Below are 23,063 nucleotides of genomic sequence, written 5' to 3'. Positions count from 1 at the left end.
TCCTCCAGCAATGCCTGATCAACAGTGATCAAGGTACCTGCCAGGGGCTGTGCTAGGCTCTGGCAACACAGAAATGACCATCCAGCCCAGACCGGTTTGGCTCAGTGGATAGAGCGTTGTCCTGCGGACTGAAGGGTCCCAGGTTTGATTCTGGCCAAGAGCATGTACCTTAGTTGCAAGCACATCGATTTTTCTAACACTCTGTCCCTCTCTCTTCCTCTCTGTGAAAAATCAATAAAATATATATTTTTATAAAAAATGACCATCCACACAACGACCCTCCCACCAAGGCAAGGTCTAAACAAATAGTCACTGAAATACGGTTACCAGCCAGGATATGTTCCATGGAAGGATAATGGGAATATGGTTAGAATGTAAAGGAAGAACTGGTCCCACTGTGGGCAGTGAGAAAGGCTTCTTGGAGGAGGGGGGATACTTTGACTTAGGTCAGAAGAGAGTGGGGATGGTATGTGTTGGGAAGAGGAAACAGAATATGCAAAGACCCTGGGGTAGGCACTTTCAAAAACTTTACACAAGTCCAGCCCGGCTGGTGTGCCTGGAATTCAGTGAGCAAGAGAAACTCTGCCTGCCGCTGTGGCTCACTGGTTGAGCATGGACCTATGAACCAGGAGGTCACGGTGGATTCCAGGTCAGGGCACATGCCCGGGTTGGGGGCTTGATCCCTGATCCTGCAAGAGGCAGGCCAGGCCACCTCCACCTTCTTATCTCCAGGTCAAAGTACAGTCCACGCAGCATAGAAATTCTTAGGAAATAGACTATATGGTTTCCAAACAGGGCTATCTCTTTAAACAAAGTTTGTTTGACTCTTTCTTGCTCAACAAAGGGTTGCATTTGCTTTTGTTCTCTGTCCAGGTCCTTTGGCGGTGGCTGTGTACCCAGCCCACCCCCGGGAAAGAGGACAAGCGTGTCCTCATACCCAGGTGCTTCCCAGGAACAGCAAACCTGCAGACCCCATTCCTGCCAACACCTGCAGGCACCAAGACAGGCTTAGGCTCCTGTTACAAGAGATTCTGAACAGGAGGCTGGTGTTCCCTCTTCTCACCTCGGAAACACAATCTTTTGGCAGCTGAACCTGTAGATTCAGATTAATGGGGTCCTTTCCTGTGAAGCACAGGCACTCCATCTTGCTCCCGTAACCTCCATGTTGCAAAAACTGCTATTTGAAATTGTCCACTAAGCATAGATGGTCCTGTGTTCTATGAATTCACTCTGCTATTCTTGGTTCTGTAAACACCCTTGCTCAAATAATAGGGAAAAGAAGCTCAATTACCTGGCCTTGCAAGCCGCTCTGCTGCCATCCCTGGTAACTGCCATGCCAGGTGTGTTTGAGTTATCTAAATGGTACTGTGCTCAAGGCTACAAGCTTCCTGCAAAATATCTCCCACTACATAGGGCTCTTTGTAAAGCCTGCAAAAGGTCTGGAAACCCCATATTTAGGAGACAAAGGAACTGGGGAGGTATAAAGGGAAAGCTTCCTCCATATTAGTTTGCTCAGACTCTGGAGATAACCCATCTGAGACCGCCGGTGTAATAAAGACTCCAAATTTGGCTTATTGATTAAGGCCTCCTCTGTTCAGCTCACTGATTTCCAATGTAACACCTGTCCCCAAAGTCTATTTTTCCCCTCTGATCTCACTTTAAAAAGCTCTGCTCCCCGCTCAGCTGACTGTATGTGTTTATGATAATCTCGGTGCAAAGCACACTTATCCATCTTCCTGTCCTTTCCTCTAAAGAGTCCAAAGGATAAAGCCTGGCTATAAAAGGCCACAGCCACCCTGAGGCTGAGTGGAGCACAGGTGTCTCACAGTAAGTCATGGCTCTGCTCGGGCAGGGCGCATCGCAGGGTTGGGCAGGCAGAAGGACATGGCCCAGAGGGAGCAGCCACTGTGCTGGGAGGATCCTGCATCCGGGTTCCACAGAGGTGCTGCCCTCTCCCTGTGTGGGGATGCCTCAGCCTCAGGGTCCCCGCCTGGAGGGACAGCCTGATGGGACCCAGGCACCGGGCTTCCCTGGGCTGCAGGCCCCCTGCCCTGTCTGGGTTGGGCGATGGTTCCCACTGTCTGTGTTTTCATCCATGTAGATGCTGCCCTCCTGGATCGTCGGCCTCCTCCTGCTGGCCACCGTCAGAGGTGAGGGTGCTGTCCCATCCCCGTGGGGAGGAAGGGACCATGCCTGGGCTGGCCTCTGGATAAGGCAGCTAGAGGCCTCATCATCATTGTCGTTATAATGAACAGCATTATCATTATTTTAAGAAAAACAACAATTGCCACCTTTTGGGGAGTGTTGACGCTGTAGCAAACACAGGGCAACATCTTGGACACAGATAATCCTGGGGACCCATCTGCCCTTTTCTTCCAGCAACTGGCTGTGATGGGGTGACCAAAGTGGTAGGCTGTTGGGCAACGGTGTTGGGGGACGGTGCTCTCCACAGGCCCCCAAACCCTCAGTCCCTTGCGTGGACAAGTGCGTGTCTGCAGCATGAGTGCAACCTCCTGTCCCTCCCTCCCCATCACTCCACTCACTGTTGCCACCTCTGTCTCCCAAGCTCCAATCTGAGCCTTTCCTCTGGCCTCTCTTCTGCTCGGCTTCCTTCTGCACCATGAGTCCTCCTTTCCTCCACACCTCGCCCAGCCCACTCTTGGCCTCCCTTCCATCTTGGCCATGCAGCAGGACCTGACTCCAGAGAGCAGAGCCCACCCGGGTCTGGCTGCTACCTGGGCCTTTCTGGCCCCTCTTGGTCTCCTTTGCTCCTCTGCTGCTTCCTCCAACCATAAATGTGGGCGTCCCACAGAGGTCACTTCCTGCATCTCCTTGCCCTTTTCCTGTGGCTTCCCCTTTGCCCAGCCTCTGCTCCCCACACCCCCCCATCCCCTCCCGCCCCCTCCAATTTCTAGGCAGCTCCACCAGGGCCTCCCACCACACTTCACGCTCACTTGTCCAGGCTCAGGCACCACTCCCTACCTGGTCTCTCCAACCTTCCCTTCATTTCCACTGTCACCCAAGACTGTGGGGAGCACAGGTGCCTGTTTCCTCTCAGACTCACAACCCCTGTACTGCCCCACTCCAACCCCCACCTCTCCCAGGCTCTCCTGCCTCTGAGCCACCCACACTGGGTTCCCGAAAACACCTTCATGGAGCACAAGCCCCACCACACTCACCAGTACCTCCCACTCACTATCCACCTCACAGCCCTGGTGCCTGACCCTGGCCTTCAAGCTCCTGCATTTACCACCTGAAGCAAGACTTGCTTTACTCTCCACATCCCTTCGTCTGAGACTGGTCCCTCTTCCGGAAGGAAGTCAAGGTCATCATGATTCCTTTCCTGTTAGATTACCTCTCATTCAAGGCAGGGTTTGTACCTGATGTATCTATCTCCTCAGTGCCTAGCTTTATTCCCAATTAAACTCCCCCAGTTCAAATCCTGGCCCCACCATTGGCTGTGACCTTGGGCAGCTTACTTTGTCTCTCTGTGCCTTGGTTTTCCCATCTGTAAAATGGAAGTAATTCCTTATCATGGGCTATTTTGAGGCTTAAAGGGAATAATGCTGGTGAAGCGCTAGTGTGGTACCTGGCACAGAGTAAACAGTCTACTCTTGCTTCAGGTGGTAAAAACTGATGACTATTGTCAGTGTTTGAGTGAATGGCCAACCTCTGGCACCATCAGCTTCAGAATTGAGGAAGCCTAAGGGAGAATAGCCATTGAAATCCTCTGGATTTGAGCATGCGCCCTCAGTGGGCACTCTCTGTGAAAATGCTTGTGCTGTAGACTAGAGGCAGGACCCTCAGATTTGGACGAGGTTATTTGGATCATCAGTTGCATGTATTGAGCCCCTGCTGTATACAGAATGATGCAAAACTCAGTCATCCCTGGCCTTAGGAAATGTACCTTTTCTGAGAACAACAGGGAAAACCTGAAATGACAGAGAATAATTGGGGGACAATGTGCATAAAGGGGTGACATGAAGACAAGGGGATCGGACCGCACCCAGGATCAGCTGCTGTGCTGGGTGTGGCACCAGCATCAGGGTCCACCCAGCAGCATCTCTGAGCTACAGAATCAAAGGCGCTATCATACCTGATGCCGGGTGATGGCATGTGAAGGGCCGCCTGGGCTCTCCCGGAAGAGGTATTTTTAAGGCAGAAGGTTCCCAGGAAGCTCAGCCAATCCCCCTCTGGCCTGATGATCAGGGGGAAAACAGCATGAAACAGGCGGATTCCAGGGCCTCCCTGCCCTCCCTGTGAATCAGAATTGCCCAGGGAGGCGCTGGGAGCCTGCACAGGCCATTCTTGTCTCCGTGGAATTTGGGGAGCACTGATAGCAGGTGAAGCCCAGCATTGGCCTCGCCAGCCCGGGCTGCACCCTGAAACGCCTCCTGTGTAGCTGAGGCAAGGTCGCTCCTCTTCTGAGCTCACAGTGTCCCGTGTGCTGCTCTTTCTGTCCCAGGAAAGGAGGTCTGCTATGAACCTTTCGGCTGCTTCCCTGATGACAAGCCATGGACAGGGATCTTACAGAGGCCCTTGAAGCTATCCCCCTGGTCCCCCAAGGACGTCAACACCCGGTTTCTTCTCTACACAAATGAGAATCCCAACAGCTACCAAGTAAGAGGGGCCTGACGGGACTGCAGGGCGGGTGGAGTGGGGCGCCCACACTGGCGTCTGCACGCAGTTGTTTAAGGGAAAGGCAGGGCCGTGGGGCGGTCGGGGCGATGCTCCCTCTCCACTGGCAGCCACCTTAGCTCTCAGGATCGGGAACCCCTGATGAGGTCTATGGGTGCCGGGCCCAGAAACGCCCACATTCCACACACTGTGCACAGGCCTTCCTGGCACTGACCCCCGGTCCTGGGAGGAAGCGGGTAGGAGCAGCATTTTTGGGCAATCCAGGCCTGGTGTGTCCATCTTCTTCCTGCCCTGGGGGTGGGAGGAGAGAAGCCGCTCAGGGAATGAGGGTGGGGTAGTAAGTCCTTCCTGATGAGCCAGAAGACAGGTGTGGGAGAGGGACTTGTTGTTGTTAATCCTCACCGGAGGATATTTTTCCATTGCTTTTTAGAGAGGGGAAGGGAGGGATGGAAGGGGTGAGAGAGACGGAGAGGGAGAGGGAGAAACATTGATACAATGATGTGAGAGAGACACATTGAATGGTTGCCTCCCATATGAGCCCCAACTGGGGCTTGCGATCACACCTGCCACCCAGGTGCAAGCCTTTGACCAGGAATCAATCCTGTGACCTTTCGGTACATGGGCCCATGCTCTAACCACGGAGCCACTCCGGCCAGAGTGAGAGGGGCATCTAACCACAAGAGCAAAAAGGGCCCTGGGAGTAACCTCCAGTCCCCAGAAGGCCTGCGGGTAGAGGCAGGACAGGCTCTTCCAGGTGCTTAGAAGTGACCAGGAAGAATGTACTCAGAGCTCAGCTGCTCACAGCGCCACCCCTGACAGTTTGGAGAGCAGGTGACTGGCCATCCATCCCTGAGGCCAGCTGCCCTGGGATTGTAGGTGACAACCTCCCCCTTAGAGCCCTCAGCTGGGAGTCCCTTTGGACCGGGCTGTTCTTATCTTCTGGTGATTCCTCAGGCGTGGTGCACAGGGGGCTGGTGAAGGGGCCCCTGGCATGTTGGCGTCATTTCTTAAGTGCTACAAGCTAGAGGTGCCCTTCTCAGCTCCACTGAGCCGAATCTCCCTTAGTTTTGGTGATTCTGGCCTCGGGTCCTTCACTGTTTCTGTTCTAGAAACATCTTCCACCATCTGGGGAAGCCGAGGGGTCCCTTCTCAGGATGATGTATTTAAATGTATGAAATAAAACACATTGGATTACAAAGGAAACCAATTAGATTGAAAAACAGTTATCAGGACATTTGAAATTATAAATATATGTCCCAGACATATAAATGCTGCTGTATTATTATCTCACTAAATAACAAGATCCACGGGTTGGTCTAACCACGGCCACTACAAATAGTAATGAGAATAACTGGTATTTAAGACATCTGTGACCACTGTCCTGTTTCATGAAAATACCTGTGACTCCCATTGGTGACAGAGTGCTGTTGCGATGACCATGGCTTGTTGCCCAATTTCATAATTAACAGAAATGCTAGGAAGTCCATGAACGTGGACCTTGTGAATCCTGTCCTCAAAGCCCAGGGCAGGAACTCCTGTTCTACCCCGACCCAACTTCGTGGGAGCTGATCCCGTGACCCAGTCTCCCTGGAACTGGCTCTCACAGGCCATTGGCTTAGAGAGGCCAACGTCCCAATTCACCTTTTCCACTTTAACCAGCGGATCTCCTCCACGGACCTGGCGACCGTGAACGCTTCAAACTTCCATCTGGACCGCAAGACGCGCTTCATCATCCACGGCTTCATAGACAAGGGGGAGGAGAGATGGCTGACGGACATGTGCCAGGTACGGTCCATGGCATCATGTCCCAACCAGGAGCCACTGCTCCCCTGTGCTCACCCAGCACCTGAAATGCGGGGAGTGTGACCAATGACTTGACTCTTAAATTGTATGGACTTTCATTCATTGTAAATAGCCACCTGGGGCCAGTGGCCACAGTATTGGATGGCACAGTTCTGAAGGAATCAGGAATGTTAGTAATGAATTATTATTTGTAACATCCATTTTCTGAGCACTTCCTCTGAGCCTGACACTGTGATCATTATTTCACAGTCTTTGTCTCATTTGTCCACCCCCTGTCCCCCACAAACAACGTTGTGAGAAAGATAGCATTATTGTTCCTATTTTATAGATGAGGAAATTAAGGCAGGCAAAGTTCAACACTTGCCCAGACTTGAATCCAGAGGTGGGAATGCAAAGCCAGGTCTCCTGTCTATAAAATACCACAACCTTGTGTCTACAGATTTAGTCGTTAGGACGTGCCGACGGGCATGGCTTTCAGCTTAATCTGCACTGGGGGAGACCTCGAGCAGCTTCTTCCCAAGGGTGGGCTGCTCCTCTAGAGGTTTGGGTGTTCACACTGGACCCCAAGTCCCAGAAGGACGCCATGTGAACATTGAGCTGGGACAGTCAGGGGGACGTGTCCATCCCAATGCAACTCCTCCCTGCCTCACTCCCCGGGATAGTCCAGGCCATCCTCCAATGAACACAGGCTCTGCAGTGGCTCTTTCTGACAGTTATTTGGTCCCATCACGGGACCAGTCTGAGCTTGGGCAGCGCACGGCGGCCACACCACATAATATAAAAGATGCACATGTGGGGAGAGTTGTAGCTGCCTCCATCTACATGTCATCTTGTCTGTTAATACCTTCTAGCTCCCCCCTACGCATTGTTGGGAACATAACAGCAGCCCTCCCGTGGCTTCAGCACCTAGTGCAGTGGCAGCAAACTTAGTACAAGTGGCAGCCAACTTCCTGTAAAGGACTGGGTAGTAAATAGTTCAGCATTTGCAGGTCATATGGTCTCCACTCAACCCTGTTGTTGCTCCAAAACAGAGGGAGAGAGAATGTAAACAAAGGGCTGTGGCTGTTCCCAATACAACTTGATTTATATGAGCAGGTGGATCTGGCCCTCCCATAACAGTGGGCTAAGCCCTGATGTAGTAAGCGATCCTTTTTCTGCCTGGCTGTGTCAATAACCATCTGGGAGACCTTCGGCCGGTACTTACTCCATTCCATGCCTCAGTGTTCACATCTGTTAAGTGGGGATCAGGTACCGGTTCCTGGTGGAGTGCTGAGGATTAGGACAAGTGGGAGGAATATGAAACTCTGACACACATGAGATGCTTGGTGCTGTGAATTCCTGTCTCTGGAGTGTGCGGCCTGTGCCTGTTAATACATTGGATTCTCCCTCTTGTTTTTATTCCCCCAGAACATGTTTAAGGTGGAGAAAGTGAACTGCATCTGCGTGGACTGGATGCGTGGGGCCAGGACAGGTTACAACCAAGCCGTCCACAACATTCGAGTCGTGGGAGCCGAGATAGCGTTCTTAATAGAAGGGCTGTCGGTAAATCCTCCTGAGCCCCATCCTGTGGGGAGGGGCCCTATGGGGCAGGCAGACCCCGTGCACCCAGAGGCAGCCTGGGGACTGGTGCCCAGGGGCTGGGCCTGGAAGCCTGGACACACAGAGGGGCATTTCCTAAAATGAAACTGCAGCCTTCCCCTCCTGGAGTGTCCTGAAGATCCCTAGTGGTGCCTGGGGCAAAGGAACCACTTTGGGCCTCGGTGTCCACTTTTGAAATAAGCCGTCCTTGGAGGCTGTTCTAGGAATTGTCAGCCCAGAAGATGAGTCTTCTTTCTCTGAAAGGGGAAAGCCCCTTACTGCCTTCTGGAAGGTCTATTCCTGAGCACCCAGAGCTGGGCCCGCTACCCAGGCTCTCCAGGCAGGCCCAGGCCCTGCGGGAGGTGAGGGAGGCCATGGTGGTTGTGGATGGAGCAGGCAGCACCTGGCCAGGCTCCCCAGGCCGCCTGCAGTGGACACAGATGCCACTGGTCTCCACAGTTGCTGCCCTTCCCCCTCCCCCACACATCCACTCCCCCCACCTCTAACCACCCACCTACGGCCTGCACACCAGGCCTGGGGACTCTGGAGTCTGCAGTGGCTCAGGGTTGGGTCACTCTGTCCTAGGTGGTCCAGGAGCCAGGTCATTCCTCCTGAGACCTGTCCCCATCCACTTATGGGAGCCAGGGCGTCCTCACCGGGGCCCGGGGTCCCTGACATGCCATCCTTCCACAGACCAAGATGGGCTACAGCTTGGAGAACGTGCACATCATTGGCCACAGCCTGGGCGCGCACGCAGCTGGCGAGGCAGGCAGGAGGCTGGGGGGCTGCGTGGGCAGGATCACAGGTAAGGGGTGTGGGGGTGGGGGAAGGGTGGTGTGAGAGGGGGTGCCTATAGGGCAATGGTAGCCAGGACACAGGCACTTGTGATGGCCAAGGGCGCCCCCACTGGTCCTTCACCTGCAATGATTTTAGGTGTTGCCAGACTGAGATTTAAAAAATAATTGCCCATACATTTTCATGTGAATTACAAATAATATAGGATTGTAAATAAAAACACATTTATTTAAAAAAGAAAAACATACTAGCACATTCAACTCATGACTTCAGGATTATTACTGCTAGAGTACGGCAGATTTTTGAACAGTGAAATGGTTTTTTAATACGAATTCACCAGTTCCACAGATATTAATTGTTGTGGCAGTGCCAGCTACAGGCAGAAAATGAAAGTAGCTGAGACCTGTCACAGGAAGCACATGGTAGATAATAGAATGAATGAATGAACCGCTGGGCAAATGAAGGCACACAAGACATAGACACAGACACTGCTGAGTCCCGTGTGTATGTCACTGTGCACACAGTATGATGGCTGTCTCCTTTGCCCAGGGCTGTGTGCTAGGCATTGGGGGAAGGATGGGGGATTCATAGATTATGTTTACGGAGACTTTTTCAGATTGCAAAGTTCTTTCTCTTATACCTTTGCGTGGGGCTTTCACAATAGCCCCATAAGGTAGGTTGCTGTTATTCCCACTTTCCAGATGAGGAAACTGAGGCTCAGGGAAGACATGCCTTTGACCTTGAGCAGAACCTGGGCTAGAATATAGGTCACTGAGTCTGTGGACCATGCTCCATCCTCTCTCTGCTTCTCTTTGAAGATGAGCTGGGCACAGCCCCTGCTTCAGGCAGAAAGCCGCATGGATTTTGTGGGTCCAGGGGTTGGAACCTGGTTTGTCACTGTCCACCTCCCCATTTCAGGACTGGATCCGGCAGAACCAGGCTTCCAGGGCACCCCTGAGGAGGTGAGGCTGGACCCATCGGACGCCATGTTTGTGGATGTGATTCACACAGACACCTCCCCCACAGTCCCTTACCTAGGTGAGTGCCTCACTCCACCTCTTGGTGACAAGGGCTGTAACTGGTAAGAGTAGGTCCAGGGATGGTATTCAACATGGTTAACTACAGTAATAGCTTGGATGCCAACCAGTCAAAGTGGGTGCCAGCTACAAATCAACAGCCAGCCCAGTGCCAGTGGTATCAGCCTGTGGCCCCAGGCACGTCAGATAAACATTGGTGTAGCCTATGGAAGGCTGTTGCTCAGTCCTCAACCTGTGACCTTCCCTAGACTCCACTATCCGTTCCTGCACTGGTGGGGAAGGGGGTAGGGGAGGGGTGGAGGGTCCTCAGTGCTGCTGCAGAGGCAGGAGAGGCTCCTTCCACCACTGCTGAGCTCATCAGCCAGAAGCCAGGCTCCCTGCTCCTTAGTGCTACCTCCCTTGGAGGCGGGAGAGGCTCCCACATGCTCTGCAGCTGTGATCCCTGCTTCTGGCTGAGTGGTGCTCCCTCTATGGGAGTGCACTGACCACCAGGGGGCAGCGCCTGCATTGAGCGTATGCCCCCTGGTGGTCAGTGTGCATCATAGTCACCGGTTTTTCCGCTGTTTGGTCGATTTGCATATTAGGATTTTACTATATAGGACTAGTGGCCCGGTGCATGAAATTCATGCCCCGGGTCGGGGGCAGATCCCTCAGCCCAACCTGCACCCTCTGTCATGTTCTGGGACCCTGGCCACTCCGGGCCTAGGCACAGGCCTACAGGCTTGGGGTGGCCTTGCTCCCGAGGCCCCAGTTTTTCAAGAGAACTAAGATGGCATTAGTTACAGCCCTCACTGAACCCAGTACAGTGCGTGTGTGCGTACAACTGCCTCATTCATGTGCCTGCTTCGCCCTACTGAATTACTAACATCTTGAGTACATAGCTCCGTCTTATCCTGTTTCACCTGCAGTAGCTGGCCTGGTGCCAGGGACCTGGATGTTTTTGCTAAGTGAGTGAGTGAGTGAATAAATGAATGAGTAAGTAAGTGAATGAGTGAATGAATGAGCAAGTAAGTGAATGAGCAAACTGCTATAAGGTGGGAACTCCTGCCACGTCGTCGTGGCAGAAGTTCGCAGGTGAGTAGTTCCCGACCCTCTCCCGGCTGCCCAGCACTTGCCCCGGGAAGGTCCTACCCCGCTCCCAGCAGCCTGGCTCCCTTTTCCCAGCTGCATAATTCAAGCCCCACCCCAGCGGCCTGGCACCTGGCTCCCGGCTGCGTAGTTCCCGCCCCGCTCCCAGCCACTGCCAGCTGCCCAGCGCCCCACTCCTGGCTGTGTAGTTCCCACCCCGCTCCTGGTGACCCAGGCGCCCAGCCACTCCTTCAGCGGAGGCCAGGGCAGGCGGGAAGCTTGGCTTCCTTAGTCAGTCACCTGAGGCAACCCAAGTCTCCAGCTCCATGGCAGCCGCCATCTTTGTTGGGTTAAGTTGCAATCACTCTGATTGGCTGGTGGGCATGGCTTGAGTGTAGCGGAGGGACGGCTAATTTGCATGTTCCTCTTTTATTATATAGGAAGCTTGACATATACTTGCAAAATGCAAAGTCAGTGTTTGAATATTTTGCTCATTTCTTTTGTGGAAACTTTGGTTATAGTTTGTGTTGTTGGAAACAAATTATATTCCTTTACTTAATGCTTCTAAAATAAAATGGTTGACTTGTTATTAGTTTAAAGAAATGAAAATTTTAAATAAATAAAATTATGTTAAAAATTAATATTACATAAACTCAATGTTCTTTTTTCAATATTTTCTTATGTAACCCCTCATGAAACATGCCAACAAAGGGTATGTTTTAAATAATAGTGATGTTTTCCGAGGGCTGCATTGGACATTTTGTACATACTTGCTCATTAATCAGGGGTAGAACCCCAGAAAGTGGGCATTATTATTACTGTTTCATAGCTGAGGATACTGAGGCTTGAAAAGCTTTGGTTATTGCCTGAGATCACGGAGTGTGTAAATAGGACCAGGATGTGATCAGGGGTCTGTGTGCGTAAAAAGTCAAAGCGTCCAGCCATTATGCTGGGCTCTCAGTACAACAATGAGATCTCAATATAACCTTCTATCATAGGAATCAAAATTTCAGAATGAGTAAAGGAATGGGAATTGCACCAGTCCTGATAGGTGTCTATGATGCATAATGGTATCAGGGGATATCGGTATTGTTCACAGCCTCCCCAGGACAGACAGACAGACAGACACACATGCAAATACACATGTAGGCATCTCACTGCCTCTGCTCACTCCTACTTCCTTGTCTTGCTATGGGTTCATCTTGGAGAGGGATCTACAAAGCCCGGTGGAGTGGCAGTGCTGAGGGGACAGTTCACCAACAAGACTCTCGCTCTGGTCCAAAGGAGTCGGACGCTCCTTGGGGCCATGACCTTGTCGCAGGACCCCTTCCCTCCCTGCTCACGGCCGCTTCTGATGTTTCAGGTTTTGGAATGAGCCAGAAGGTGGGCGATCTGGATTTCTATCCAAATGGAGGAGAGCAAATGCCTGGATGTGGGAAAAGTATCCTTTCTTCCATTGTTGATGTAAATGATTTCTGGGAAGGTAAGTGCATTAGCAAAGCAAGATGACAGTTCTGTTTTGGGGGAGAAGGCAGGATGCGTGGCCGGGCCCTGGTAGCATTGAATTTGCCTCCACGTCCAGGGTGCTCTTTCTGTCCCCGCCATTGTCACAGCGCCATGAGGGAATTACTCTGCTTATCCCCATTTTACAGCTGAAGAAAATGGGTCTGAACAGTTATCAAACTTGCCCAAGGCCACCTTACATTAAAGTTTAATTTCTGGCTGCAAAGTCCCAACCTCATACCCAATCAAACCTGGGACCCTTGAGTCCGCAGCCTGTGTGGTCCCCCCTCATGAGGATGCTGAGGCCTGAGCTTGACAGGCACTTTGGCAAATTCCAGTTCTAGCTGTGCCCACCCCCACCCCAGCTGCTTGCACTGCTTGCTCCTTGAAGGGCGCCCACAAAGACTTACAGGGCTTTGACTTTCTTGCCCTTTGCTGTGGGCAGGTGCTAGGACAGGAAAGGGACTGAGCTGGTAAAAGGACTGAGTGGGGACACGCTCTGTGGGTTTGGGGAGCTCGTGCATGCAGTGGATGGAGCCTGGAGGTCTAGGGGGCATGAGGCTTGTGCGTGTCAGTGTCAGAAATTCCAAAATGTAGAGAATTTTTATGAGTTTATTGGAGCCAAACTGATGACAATTGCTGGGCAGCAAAATCTCAACGGACTGAGAACATGCTCCAGAGAAAGACAGTTTTACAGCTTATTTTATACATTAGAATAAAAAGAGGAGACATAGGGGTTCCATGAAATCCACGGGTGGTAGATTAGGGAGGGGGACAAAAGTAAAACTGGAAATCTCTGGAATTGGATAAACAGTAAAATAGAGGGCACATTCTTTTCCATTGGTGGGAACAGGATAGCTAATGATCAACACTGACAGCACATAGAGGGGGTATTTGGGGAACAAGGTCACAGTGAGGGGTTCTGGGGTCTGGTGCTCTTATAAGGGGGTGCCCTGAGGGATCTGGAAAAGATTACTCTGATATTTAAAAGGTGCGTTTCCTTAGATGCAAAAAGAAAACAGTTTCACTGAAGGTAAAGGTTCCTTGTCACCCTGGCTGGATGGCTCAGGTGGTTGGAGCTTGGTCCTGTATACCAAAACGGTTTTGGGTTTGATTTCTGGTCAGGGAGCATTTGGGGGTGAAACTGATTGATGTTTCTCTCTCTCCCTTCCTCTCTCTCTAAAATCAATAAACATATCCTTGGGTAAGTCTTAAAAATATATATATATATATATAAGGTGGCCTTGGGCAAGTTTGATAACAGGCCTGGGACAGGACTATCCTCCACGACCAGCTTTTAATTAGGAATTTTTATGTTCAGCCCACCCCATGTGGTTACTTTTGGCCTCTGAGTTGGTAAGGCCACAATGGAGGCCTCCCCTGAGTTTCTCAGGTTTAGTATGTGGCCCCTTTTTCATCCGCATGAGGTCTGCATATATGTGAGAAACAGGCTCAGTCCCCCTACGATTAGGTGACTTACAGCACCACCTCCATCACCTGCCCTTGTCTGGCCTCTGCTCTTCTCCTGTTGCCTCTCCCTGGAGACCAGGCTTCATCTCCCCCTGCACATGGAGGTTTGAGTCTGCCATCATTTCATTTTAGTGTTTATTTGTCTCCTCTGGGAGTTTCCCGGGCATCCCAGACACCCCAGTACCCGGCTCAGGGCTGGCCCAGAGCAGGTGCTCAGTACAGCCCACTCCACTGAGCAGAGAGGCCTCTGTGGCATTAAATATTCCATGTGCTTAATGTGAACGAATAGGGTCGATAAAGCAGTAGCCCACATCCACCGTCAGCCAATGGAGCCTTTGAGCGCTCTGCCTAGCACCAGGTAACTCCAGGGAAGACCCAGCTGAAGGAACACTGAGTCACAATGAGGCTGCATCCTCCAGAAGCCACCAGCAGGGCCCACATAATAGTAAAGAGCCCAGCTTTACTTAAAGAGGGAATTCATAGTGAAGAAGCCCACAGGATGTGCGTCTATTATGTGGGCTCCCAGTCACCCAGGCGCTGGGCTGGAGGAACAATTAAATGCACTTGCCCCTCTATTATGGATCCCAGGGCAGCAATTCTGGATGAAAGAAACAATTAAGGTGAAACAGGTTGTGTTGTCTGGTGATGAGTGTTGGTGCAGGAGTCCCTGGGCCCTGGGGCAGGCAGAGCTAATCCACCAGCACAAAGAGGACCCCAGACCTCCCAGAAGTGGTCCCCAGGTATGTCTGGGTCACTGTGCATCACGTTATGGGATGATGCTGGAGAAATGAAAAAACAAAAACAAACCAAAAAAAACCCCACAATTTTTCAAATACGAGGACTTGGGTTTAAAGAAAAGGGTGCTAGATAAAGTGCAATGACAGTGTGGCCTAGGGCTCACGGGACCTTGGTCTCCACTGCTTTGACCTCAGGCTTTCCAAGGAGGAGGAATTTCTCAGCCTGGGGCCCTGGGCACAGAAAAGCTGCCTTCCTGGGACAGGCCCTGCAGATATGGCTTCTGGTTCCCTAATGGGACGCTCTGGCCCAGCCGTGTCAACAGCAGCTTGTGGTAGGCCTTCACAGGGAGCAGTTTTAAAGAGAGAATGCACTGCTGTCATGTAAGCATGAAACATTGTCATGTCAAAGTCAACATGCAGGTTTCTCATGAAAAATCAGAAGACCAAGCATCTGGGCCTTAACATTCAACAACTGGCTGACAGTGTAAGATTCCTTTGGAAAGCTATTGCCTCTCTCGCTCTCTTTCTCTCTTCCCCCCAATCTCTTTCTTTCTTTCTTTCTTTCTTTCTTTCTTTCTTTCTTTCTTTCTTTCTTTCTTTCTTTCTTTCTTCCTTCCTTCCTTCCTTCCTTCCTTCCTTCCTTCCTTCCTTCCTTCCTTCCTTTCTTTCTTTCTTTCTTTCTCTCTCTCTCTCTCTCTCTCTCTCTCTCTCTCTCTCTCTCTCCCTCTCTCTCCTTTCTGTATATATTTTTCTCACTCTCCCCAAGGACCCCAGCCCTCATCCTTCACTTCTGTCAGAAGATTGGCCCCTGGAGGATAGGACACAGGTCCTTGTTAGAACTCGTCCCTCCCCAGCACATGCACAGCCCCAAGCAGGCCCTGCTCAGCACTCGGGCACATGGGGGACAGAGGAAAGTGACCAGAGCCAAACCCCATGACTAAAGAAGCCCTTCAGATACCATCTTTTTGTGCTGTAAATGTTGATCATTAAGTATTTTCCCCAAAGTATGTGAAAGTCAATGACAAGAACTTGGAATTGGTACCTAGGCATTTGAAAATGCTGACTCCCCTCTATGAAATGAGGAGGTGCCTCCTTATTCAGATCAGAACTTTCAAGCTTCAAAAGTGAGAGTCTCCTGTGAGCTCCCGTGGCTTTTGCTTCCTCAGGAAGCCGAGACCTTGTATCCTGCAATCACCTGAGAAGCTACAAGTACTACTCCAGCAGCATCCTCAACCCCGACGGCTTCCTGGGCTACCCGTGTGCCTCCTATGAGGAGTTTCAGAAGGTGGGTCTTACCAGGGGCCTGGGGAGAGTGGGGTGGCTCTGTGGTTGTTGGTTTTGTCCCTGTGGCTTGGAACAGAGCAGAGATGTAACTCCACGACTAGTAAGAGGAGGTGCTGGTAACGCTGAGCCTCGCAGAGCCTTCTTCCTCCGGGGATCGGGGTGGGCAGGTGGCGCATGGCACAGACCTGACCCGGGGGGGCCTTCCCTAGATCCCCAACTTTTCATTCTGAAAAATTCTCAAAGGATGCCTGGACGGCATGGGTGAGATGGATGCATTAATGAATGGATGGAGGGTAGATGCACAGATGAATAGAAAGATGATTAGATGGATGAGTGGATGATTGAAGGAGGGAGGGAGGGAGGGAAGAATAGATGCATGGATGGGAAGATGAATTGACCAAATGAGTGAGTGAATGAGTGAAAGGCCTACCACTCACAGACAAATTTTTGTTTTTCCTCTAGAATGGCTGTTTTCCTTGTCCAGTCACAGGATGCCCCAAAATGGGGCACTATGCTGACCAATTTCAGGGGAACACCAGCGCCGTGGGACAAACGTTTTTCCTGAACACAGGAGCGAGTGGTAACTTTGCTCGTAAGTTTCCATTGTACCCATTTAAAAGCTGCAAGTGATTTTAAAAGGTGTATCAACCTTGTGAGTTAGGACCCTTGGTAGCAATGGATAGAAACTCAACACCAGCCAGCTTCAATGATAATGGAAGGACGGTAGAATGGCATTTGTCTTGCCTCTCACGTTCACCCCTTTAACCAATAATCCTGACCAGTGGAGTAGGTCGACCGTGAATGGCCCAGGCTGGTCACATGTCCACCCAACCCTGTGGCAGGAAGGATGGATCCATGGACAGAAGAAGGCAAGATGGGGCAAAGGCACCCCGTGATTACCCACCATGCTAGTCCCCCTGTTTACACACACATGAGCATGCTGTGTTTTTTGGTGTTATTTTGCCAGCTGTTCAATTAAAAAGAAGATAGTAAAAGCAAGAAGTTTTGTTTGTTATAATTAATATTACATGATGGCTGAACAGAAGAGCATTTATTTTCCAAGGGAATTTTACATTGAAAAACATTAATGCAGGACTTCAGAGAACACTGTTTACACACAGTATTTCATGTAATACGACACACAGAATACATGATACCAGTTGGGAGTATCTATAAAGTCTTAGAAGCATATTCCTTTAAGTCAGAATGTACCTTAGGAAAACACTTGCATGTGGGTGGGAGAAGGTATTCAAGGATGTTCACTGCAGCATTGATTTTAATATCAAAAGAACGTGAGGAGAAAGCTAGATATCCATAATTTGTTAAACAATGACATCCTGTATGTAACCATTCAAGGAAGGATCTAGAAAACCTCTAAGGCAGCGGTTCTCAACCTGTGGGTCGTGATCCTTTGGCGGTCGAATGACCATTTCACAGGGGTTACCTAAGACCATCCTGCATATAAGATATTTACATTACGATTCATAACAGTAGCAACATTACAGTTATGAAGTAGCAACGAAAATAATTTTATGGTTGGGTCATAACCTGAGGAACTGTATTGAAAGAGCCAGAAGGTTAAGAACCACTGCTAAGGCATATTAAGTAAAATGGCAAATAGCAAACCATCTAGTAATATATCATGTTCCAGTCAGGGTCTCTGCAGAAGACAGAGCTCATTCAAGTGGTTCAACGAGGAGACCTCACTGGCGGGCCCGCTTTTGGAGGAGTGGACAGGGTTGAAAGATCAAAGGAGGGATGCTGAGGCGCCCAGAATCTAGTGGCTGCGGGGCTCCAGGAATGGAGTGAAGCCAGCTACTGCCAGAACCTGGTACTAGAGCAAGGAGGCTGCAGGGGAGCAAGCACCTCCATCTCCCTCCTCCTGCCGCTGGCCTCCCCTGCAAGCCTCTGATGGGCTGAACCCAAGGGAAAGCCAGCGGCAAGGACCCCTGGGGAGGCCGACCTTATGGAGCACAGGACAGGACAGGGAAGGGCGGTGAGTCAGTCTGGCCTTTGGATGGATGGAGAGAATAGAGAAGAGCAGTGCATACTGTTTACAGAAGGGGAAAAACCCTATATATTTTTCTTGATATCAAAGCGGAAGGGAGCGAGAGGAAAATATAGAAACATCAATGATGAGAATCATCGATCGGCACACCCCCTCCTGGGGATCGAGCCTGAAACTCAGGCTTGTGCCATGACCAGGAATGGAACCATGACTCCTGATTCATGGGTCAACACTGACCCATTGAGCCATACCATACAGGCAAAAGCCTAACTTTTTATACAGTAATATATGTGTGTGTAAATGTGCATTGAAAGCTCTAGGTCAGGGTATCCCAACCTCAGCTCTACTGGAATCAGAGACTGGATCACTTGTTATTGGGGGGCTGTCCTCTGCATTGCAGTATGTTTAGCAAATCTGTGGCCTCTACCAGCGAGATGCCAGTAGCCCTACACCCGCCCACCCCATTCCCTGGGTGTGAGAATCACGAACATCTCCAGACAATGCCAATTGTCTCCGGGCAGCAAATCACCCCTCGGGGCTTGGTCAAGTCTACAGACCAAACTGGGAAGACCCTGAGATGGAGGGCAGGTGGACAGAGCGCTGAGAAAGTGTTTACTCATTTTTAAAAATTGTCTCTGTTGTTTTTCCACTGAGAATATGTCCATGGCATGGGAAAATAACAAAAATAAAAAACAAAGAAGGCAACAGTAAGTGATTTATCGGAATGTTGTAGTCCAGCCATCTCCCTCTCCCAGTGGTCTTTCTGGTATAGTCAGTTGTGGGCACCTGGGTACACGGGTATAGTAACCAGCCGCCCTCCATACATCTGAACACATACCTGGCTGGGTTGGGAAGAGATTATGCTGAGCTGCAATATTTACTTCCCCCTGAGTCCCTCACCCCACCTACCATCAGAATTCCTGGGACCCCAACTGCATTGAAGGAAACCATTCGTTACACTCCCTCTTACCTCCCATTCATGGGGGATTCAGAGCTTGGAACAAGAATGCTCCCATGGGTCATTTTTTTTTTCAACAAGATGAGTTCATTGAACTGATAGTACCTTTTCTTTGCACAGGTTGGAGATATAGGGTCTCAGTCACACTGGCTGGAAATACTGAAATGAGTGGGTCCATCGGGTTTGCTTTATATGGAAGCAATGGAACCTCAAAGCAGTATGAAATTTTCAAGTAAGTCTAATAGTAAAGCGAAATGACCATACTTACCCTAATAGATTATTAATACAAGATTGGTTGTAAACCTCTACATTCATCTAGCCAAACAGAACCTTTGAATCCTAGAATGTCAGAGCCAGAAGGAAGTCTCTTAGCATCTAATTCAATCACCCCATAGGAGAAGAGGGAGGCCCAGAGAGGAAGCACTCACGATTTTAAAGGCTGACTCCTTCTGGTTTGCCAATCATTGCTTCCATCCTTCTGAAGTTGTGGGGTTGTTCTTGTTGTTTTTAATTTTTTTAAATTTTATTTCAGAGATGGAAGGGAGAGGAAGAGAGAGAAACATCAATGATGAGAGAGAATCATTGATCAGCTGCCTCCTGCAGACCCCCTACTGGGGATAGAACCCAAAACCTGGGCATGTGCCCTGACCAGGAATTGAACTGTGACCTCCTGGTTCATGAGTCCACACTCGACCACTGAGCCACATCAGCCAGGCCCTGGTTAAGTTTTATGAATATCATGTTCTCCTTAGACAAGGCACATTTATATGGCAACTCCTTCCCATCCCACACACACTCCATCCCCCACTCATGCTGTGTTTCACCTGAAGCCTGAAGCTAGCTTCCTGTTGACATGGTAGCCTCAGCTCCTAGCTTTTGTCGGTATATGAGGAGCTTGGTAAAAATGTGTTGGATAATGGTGCTGTAAAATTAGATTCTGTTTTGCACTAAGTTTGCATAATAATTTTCATGTTAAGTTAAAGTTCTTTGACTACTTGTTATGCTACATATGAGATGCCCACAGATGACCCCAGCTGAAGAACATGAATCTTTAAAGAAAGATAAGGAGTCCTGCAGTGAAATTAAAGGGTCAATATGCCGCCCCAAGTAGTTGACTTCCCTCTAGGTACAAATCAAGACAGTGGGACTCTAGAGTCCAGTATTATTCTAAAGGTGTGTTCTTCACAGATAAGTTTGTGTTTTAGCGGCCCTGGATGTGTATGGAGGCAGTGAAGGGAATTGCAGAAAGCCAACAGCAGCAGCCATTGTTTGGAATAACAACAGGTTGCTATCACCCTGGTATTCATCTATCCAGCTGATAGAACACTTTATGTCTATGTTTGCAGAGGATCCCTCAAACCACGTACAAAATATGTGCGTGACATTGATGTGGACATCAACGTTGGAAAAATCCAGAAAGTTACGTTCCTCTGGAACAACCAATGGATAAATATGTTCTGGTACAACTTGGGGGCTTCGAATATCACAGTGCAAAGCGGTGAATATGGGACTGAGTGAGTATCATTCATTGCACCTACGTCTTGTTTCTCTATTTCCTTATCAATCTGTCTCTGCAAACATACATGCATACATCCAATCACCCACCCATCCACCTACATATCCTTCTACCCACCCATTCCTTCGTCCCTTTCTCTCCATCCACTTAACCACTTACCTATCCACTTATCCATGCAGCCATTCATCTACCCAACTATTCCTCTCAACTCTGCATCTTTCCATCTATCCATCTGATTTACTTGGAAAAATCAATCATGATTTTCCTTAAGCCAAATTCAACTTGTCCAGAGCAAGACATCAATTGTAAGGCATAGGTTGGAGAAACAGGCCAATAGGAGACTCTATTTTATCTCAAACAAGAAGGAAAGCACCCAGGCAGTAGCTGTAGGAAATCTCGGGTTTATTTCCGTTGGGTGCATTTATTCATACAAATAGTTTTGTTTGGAGACTGGGGCCTGAGAGGAATACTGACTATGTGAGGATCTAGCTCCCAGTGGCAAGCTCCTCTCTTGCTGAGAGGATAGAATCTTACTTGGTGAGATAAGGGAGAGATCATAACAGTGTTTACAATATGGCAAGAAAAAAGGCTACCTTAATAGAGGATGATACAAAACAACAGATGTCAGCGTCTGAAGGAAACTCGATCACCTCTCAACGGCTCTCATGTTAAGGTGAGAAGAGTGGGGTTCCCAGAGTCACATAACATGTCTAAGGCCTCCCAGGAAAGCCAGAGGGCAGAGTATTTGCAAACGATTTGCAAAAACACATATGAAGACCTTGCTCAGCTGCATGCCTTAGCTGTGCTGACAGTACATTGTCATAGGCCTGATTCCTGTGCGTGGTGCTGGAAGGGTCAGAGGTCACTGAAGCTGTGTCAGTACTTTGTTTATTCAAGAGCTGAGCTTGAGCCTGAGGCACAACCAGGACTTGAAACCCAGTCCTCTGACCTCCAATCCAGCCACATTCTGAAGCTGAGCCCTGAGGGAGGCTCGCCTTTAGCCAAAGACGCCCACAGGAAAAGGAGGAGGCCAGGTGTCCTGCATCTCATGGTGGGTTGTTGCCCCAACTGGGTGGGCTTCACCCTCTTCAGGAGTGACATCCCTCCATGGTCTTTCCCCCCAACATCTCTATGGAGATATAATTTTCATAGCCTGTGTTCACCCATTTAAAGTAGATACTTCAGTGATTTTCAGTATATGTGCAGAGTTGTGGAATCAATTCCAAAGTCAATTTTAGAACATTTCATCACCCTTCCCAAAAAACCCACACCTATCAGCCATCATCCCATAACCCCCCACCCCTTTTCTCCAGCCCTGGGCAACCTGATTTCTTTTTGGATAGATGTTCCTATTCTGGACATTTCATATAAATGGAGTCATACAATATATATGGTCCTTTGTGACTGGCTTTTTTCACGTAGCATAATATGTTCAAGGTTCATCCATGTTGTAACATGTATCAGTACTTTATTCCTTCTTACTGCCAAATAATATTCTCTTATATAGATATACCACCTTTTATTTATTCATTTAGCAGTTGATGGACATCATGGGTGTTACCACTTTGGGGCTATTATGAATAATGCTGCTGTGAACATTTATGTACAAGTTTTTGAGTAGACATATGTTTTCATTTCTCTTGGATACATACCTAGGAGTGGAATTGCTAGGTTATGTGGTAACTACTATGTTTAACCTTTAGAACAGCGGTTCTCAACCTTGGATGCACATTAGAATCACCTGGGAATCCTTTTAAAATCCTGATTTCTGGGCCTCATCTGCTTTAGAAGGACTGCCAGACTGTTTCCCAAAGTGGCTGCCACATTTTCCATTCCCAGAAGCAATTAATGAAGAACCCCCCAGGTTCTGAACTCTAGGGAAAGTCCCCTCTTGGCAGGTGGGGGCACCCAAGTCCCCAAAATCATTGCCAGGCCCACCCAAATCCACAGTTTTTGAAAATCTGTGGTTGACACAGCTGATTCACTTTCAGCTTGTTAAACGGCCACGGGAGGAGAGGGTGTTCTTTAAGGGGTTTTGTTTAGTAAGAACCACCTGGACTCTGCATGGTGTAGCCCAGCCTTTCAGTCAAAATGGTCTGAACTCCAGGGTTTGGCTAAACGCTGTTTACTCACCTGAGGTGACATTTCCATGAGCTGCCAAGTCTCACGCTGAACATATTCTGCTCCGCAGGTATCATTTTTGCAGTGGTGACACCGTAAAAGGAAACCAGTTACAGACCCTTCTTCCTTGTTAAAAATGTGGTGCTCTTGCCCTAACCGGTTTGGCTCAGTGGATAGAATGTTGGCGCAGACTGATGGGTCCCAGGTTCAATTCCGGTCAAGGGCATGTAACTTGGTTGTGGGCACATCCCCAGTAGTTGATTGTGGGCACATCCCTAGTAGCAGGAGGCAGCTGATCAATGTTTCTGACTCTCTATTCCTCTCCCTTCCACTCTGCAAAAAATCAATAAAGTATATTTAAAGAAAAAAATGTGGTGCTCTCTTGTATCTTTGTGGTAATAAATGTTTAATGCCCTCGGGTTGACATTGAGGTGTTGGTTTGCCATCCTCCGGGTTCTGAGGTCACGTTTTGGAAATGATTTTTCGGACTAGAGCCCAGGCCCTGGCCAGTGTTCTCAGTGACTAGAACACCAAAGGGTCTCGGGTT

The 23,063-nt window shown here is 49.5% G+C and overlaps 1 protein-coding gene across 1 annotated transcript; it reads left to right on the top strand.

The window, feature by feature from the left end:
• Positions 1-1,883: 1,883 nt before the first annotated feature.
• LOC139021427 (pancreatic lipase-related protein 2-like) lies at positions 1,884-22,815 on the top strand. The gene is made up of 13 exons (XM_070431809.1): positions 1,884-1,942; positions 2,102-2,150; positions 4,466-4,620; positions 6,298-6,423; positions 7,849-7,983; positions 8,713-8,824; positions 9,733-9,852; positions 12,283-12,402; positions 15,796-15,914; positions 16,376-16,505; positions 19,000-19,111; positions 20,226-20,393; positions 22,587-22,815. Exons 2-13 carry the CDS (start codon positions 2,102-2,104, stop codon positions 22,648-22,650), a joined length of 1,410 nt encoding a protein of 469 aa, XP_070287910.1. The 5' UTR covers positions 1,884-1,942; the 3' UTR covers positions 22,651-22,815.
• Positions 22,816-23,063: the final 248 nt, after the last annotated feature.

This window comes from Myotis yumanensis, unplaced genomic scaffold, assembly GCF_028538775.1.
Source record: "Myotis yumanensis isolate MYYU_CA2020_CCGP unplaced genomic scaffold, mMyoYum1.0.hap1 SCAF_13, whole genome shotgun sequence".
Classification (NCBI taxonomy): domain Eukaryota; kingdom Metazoa; phylum Chordata; class Mammalia; order Chiroptera; family Vespertilionidae; genus Myotis; species Myotis yumanensis.
This window is presented reverse-complemented; position numbering and strand designations above follow the sequence as displayed.

Excerpts from the sequence above, each read along its gene's own strand:
- LOC139021427 (XM_070431809.1), top strand. The coding sequence starts at position 2,102 with ATGCTGCCCTCCTGGATCGTCGGCCTCCTCCTGCTGGCCACCGTCAGA. Across the intron at positions 4,621-6,297 it reads AGAATCCCAACAGCTACCAA|CGGATCTCCTCCACGGACCT; the intron begins GTAAGAGGGGCC and ends CACTTTAACCAG. Across the intron at positions 15,915-16,375 it reads CCTATGAGGAGTTTCAGAAG|AATGGCTGTTTTCCTTGTCC; the intron begins GTGGGTCTTACC and ends TTTTTCCTCTAG.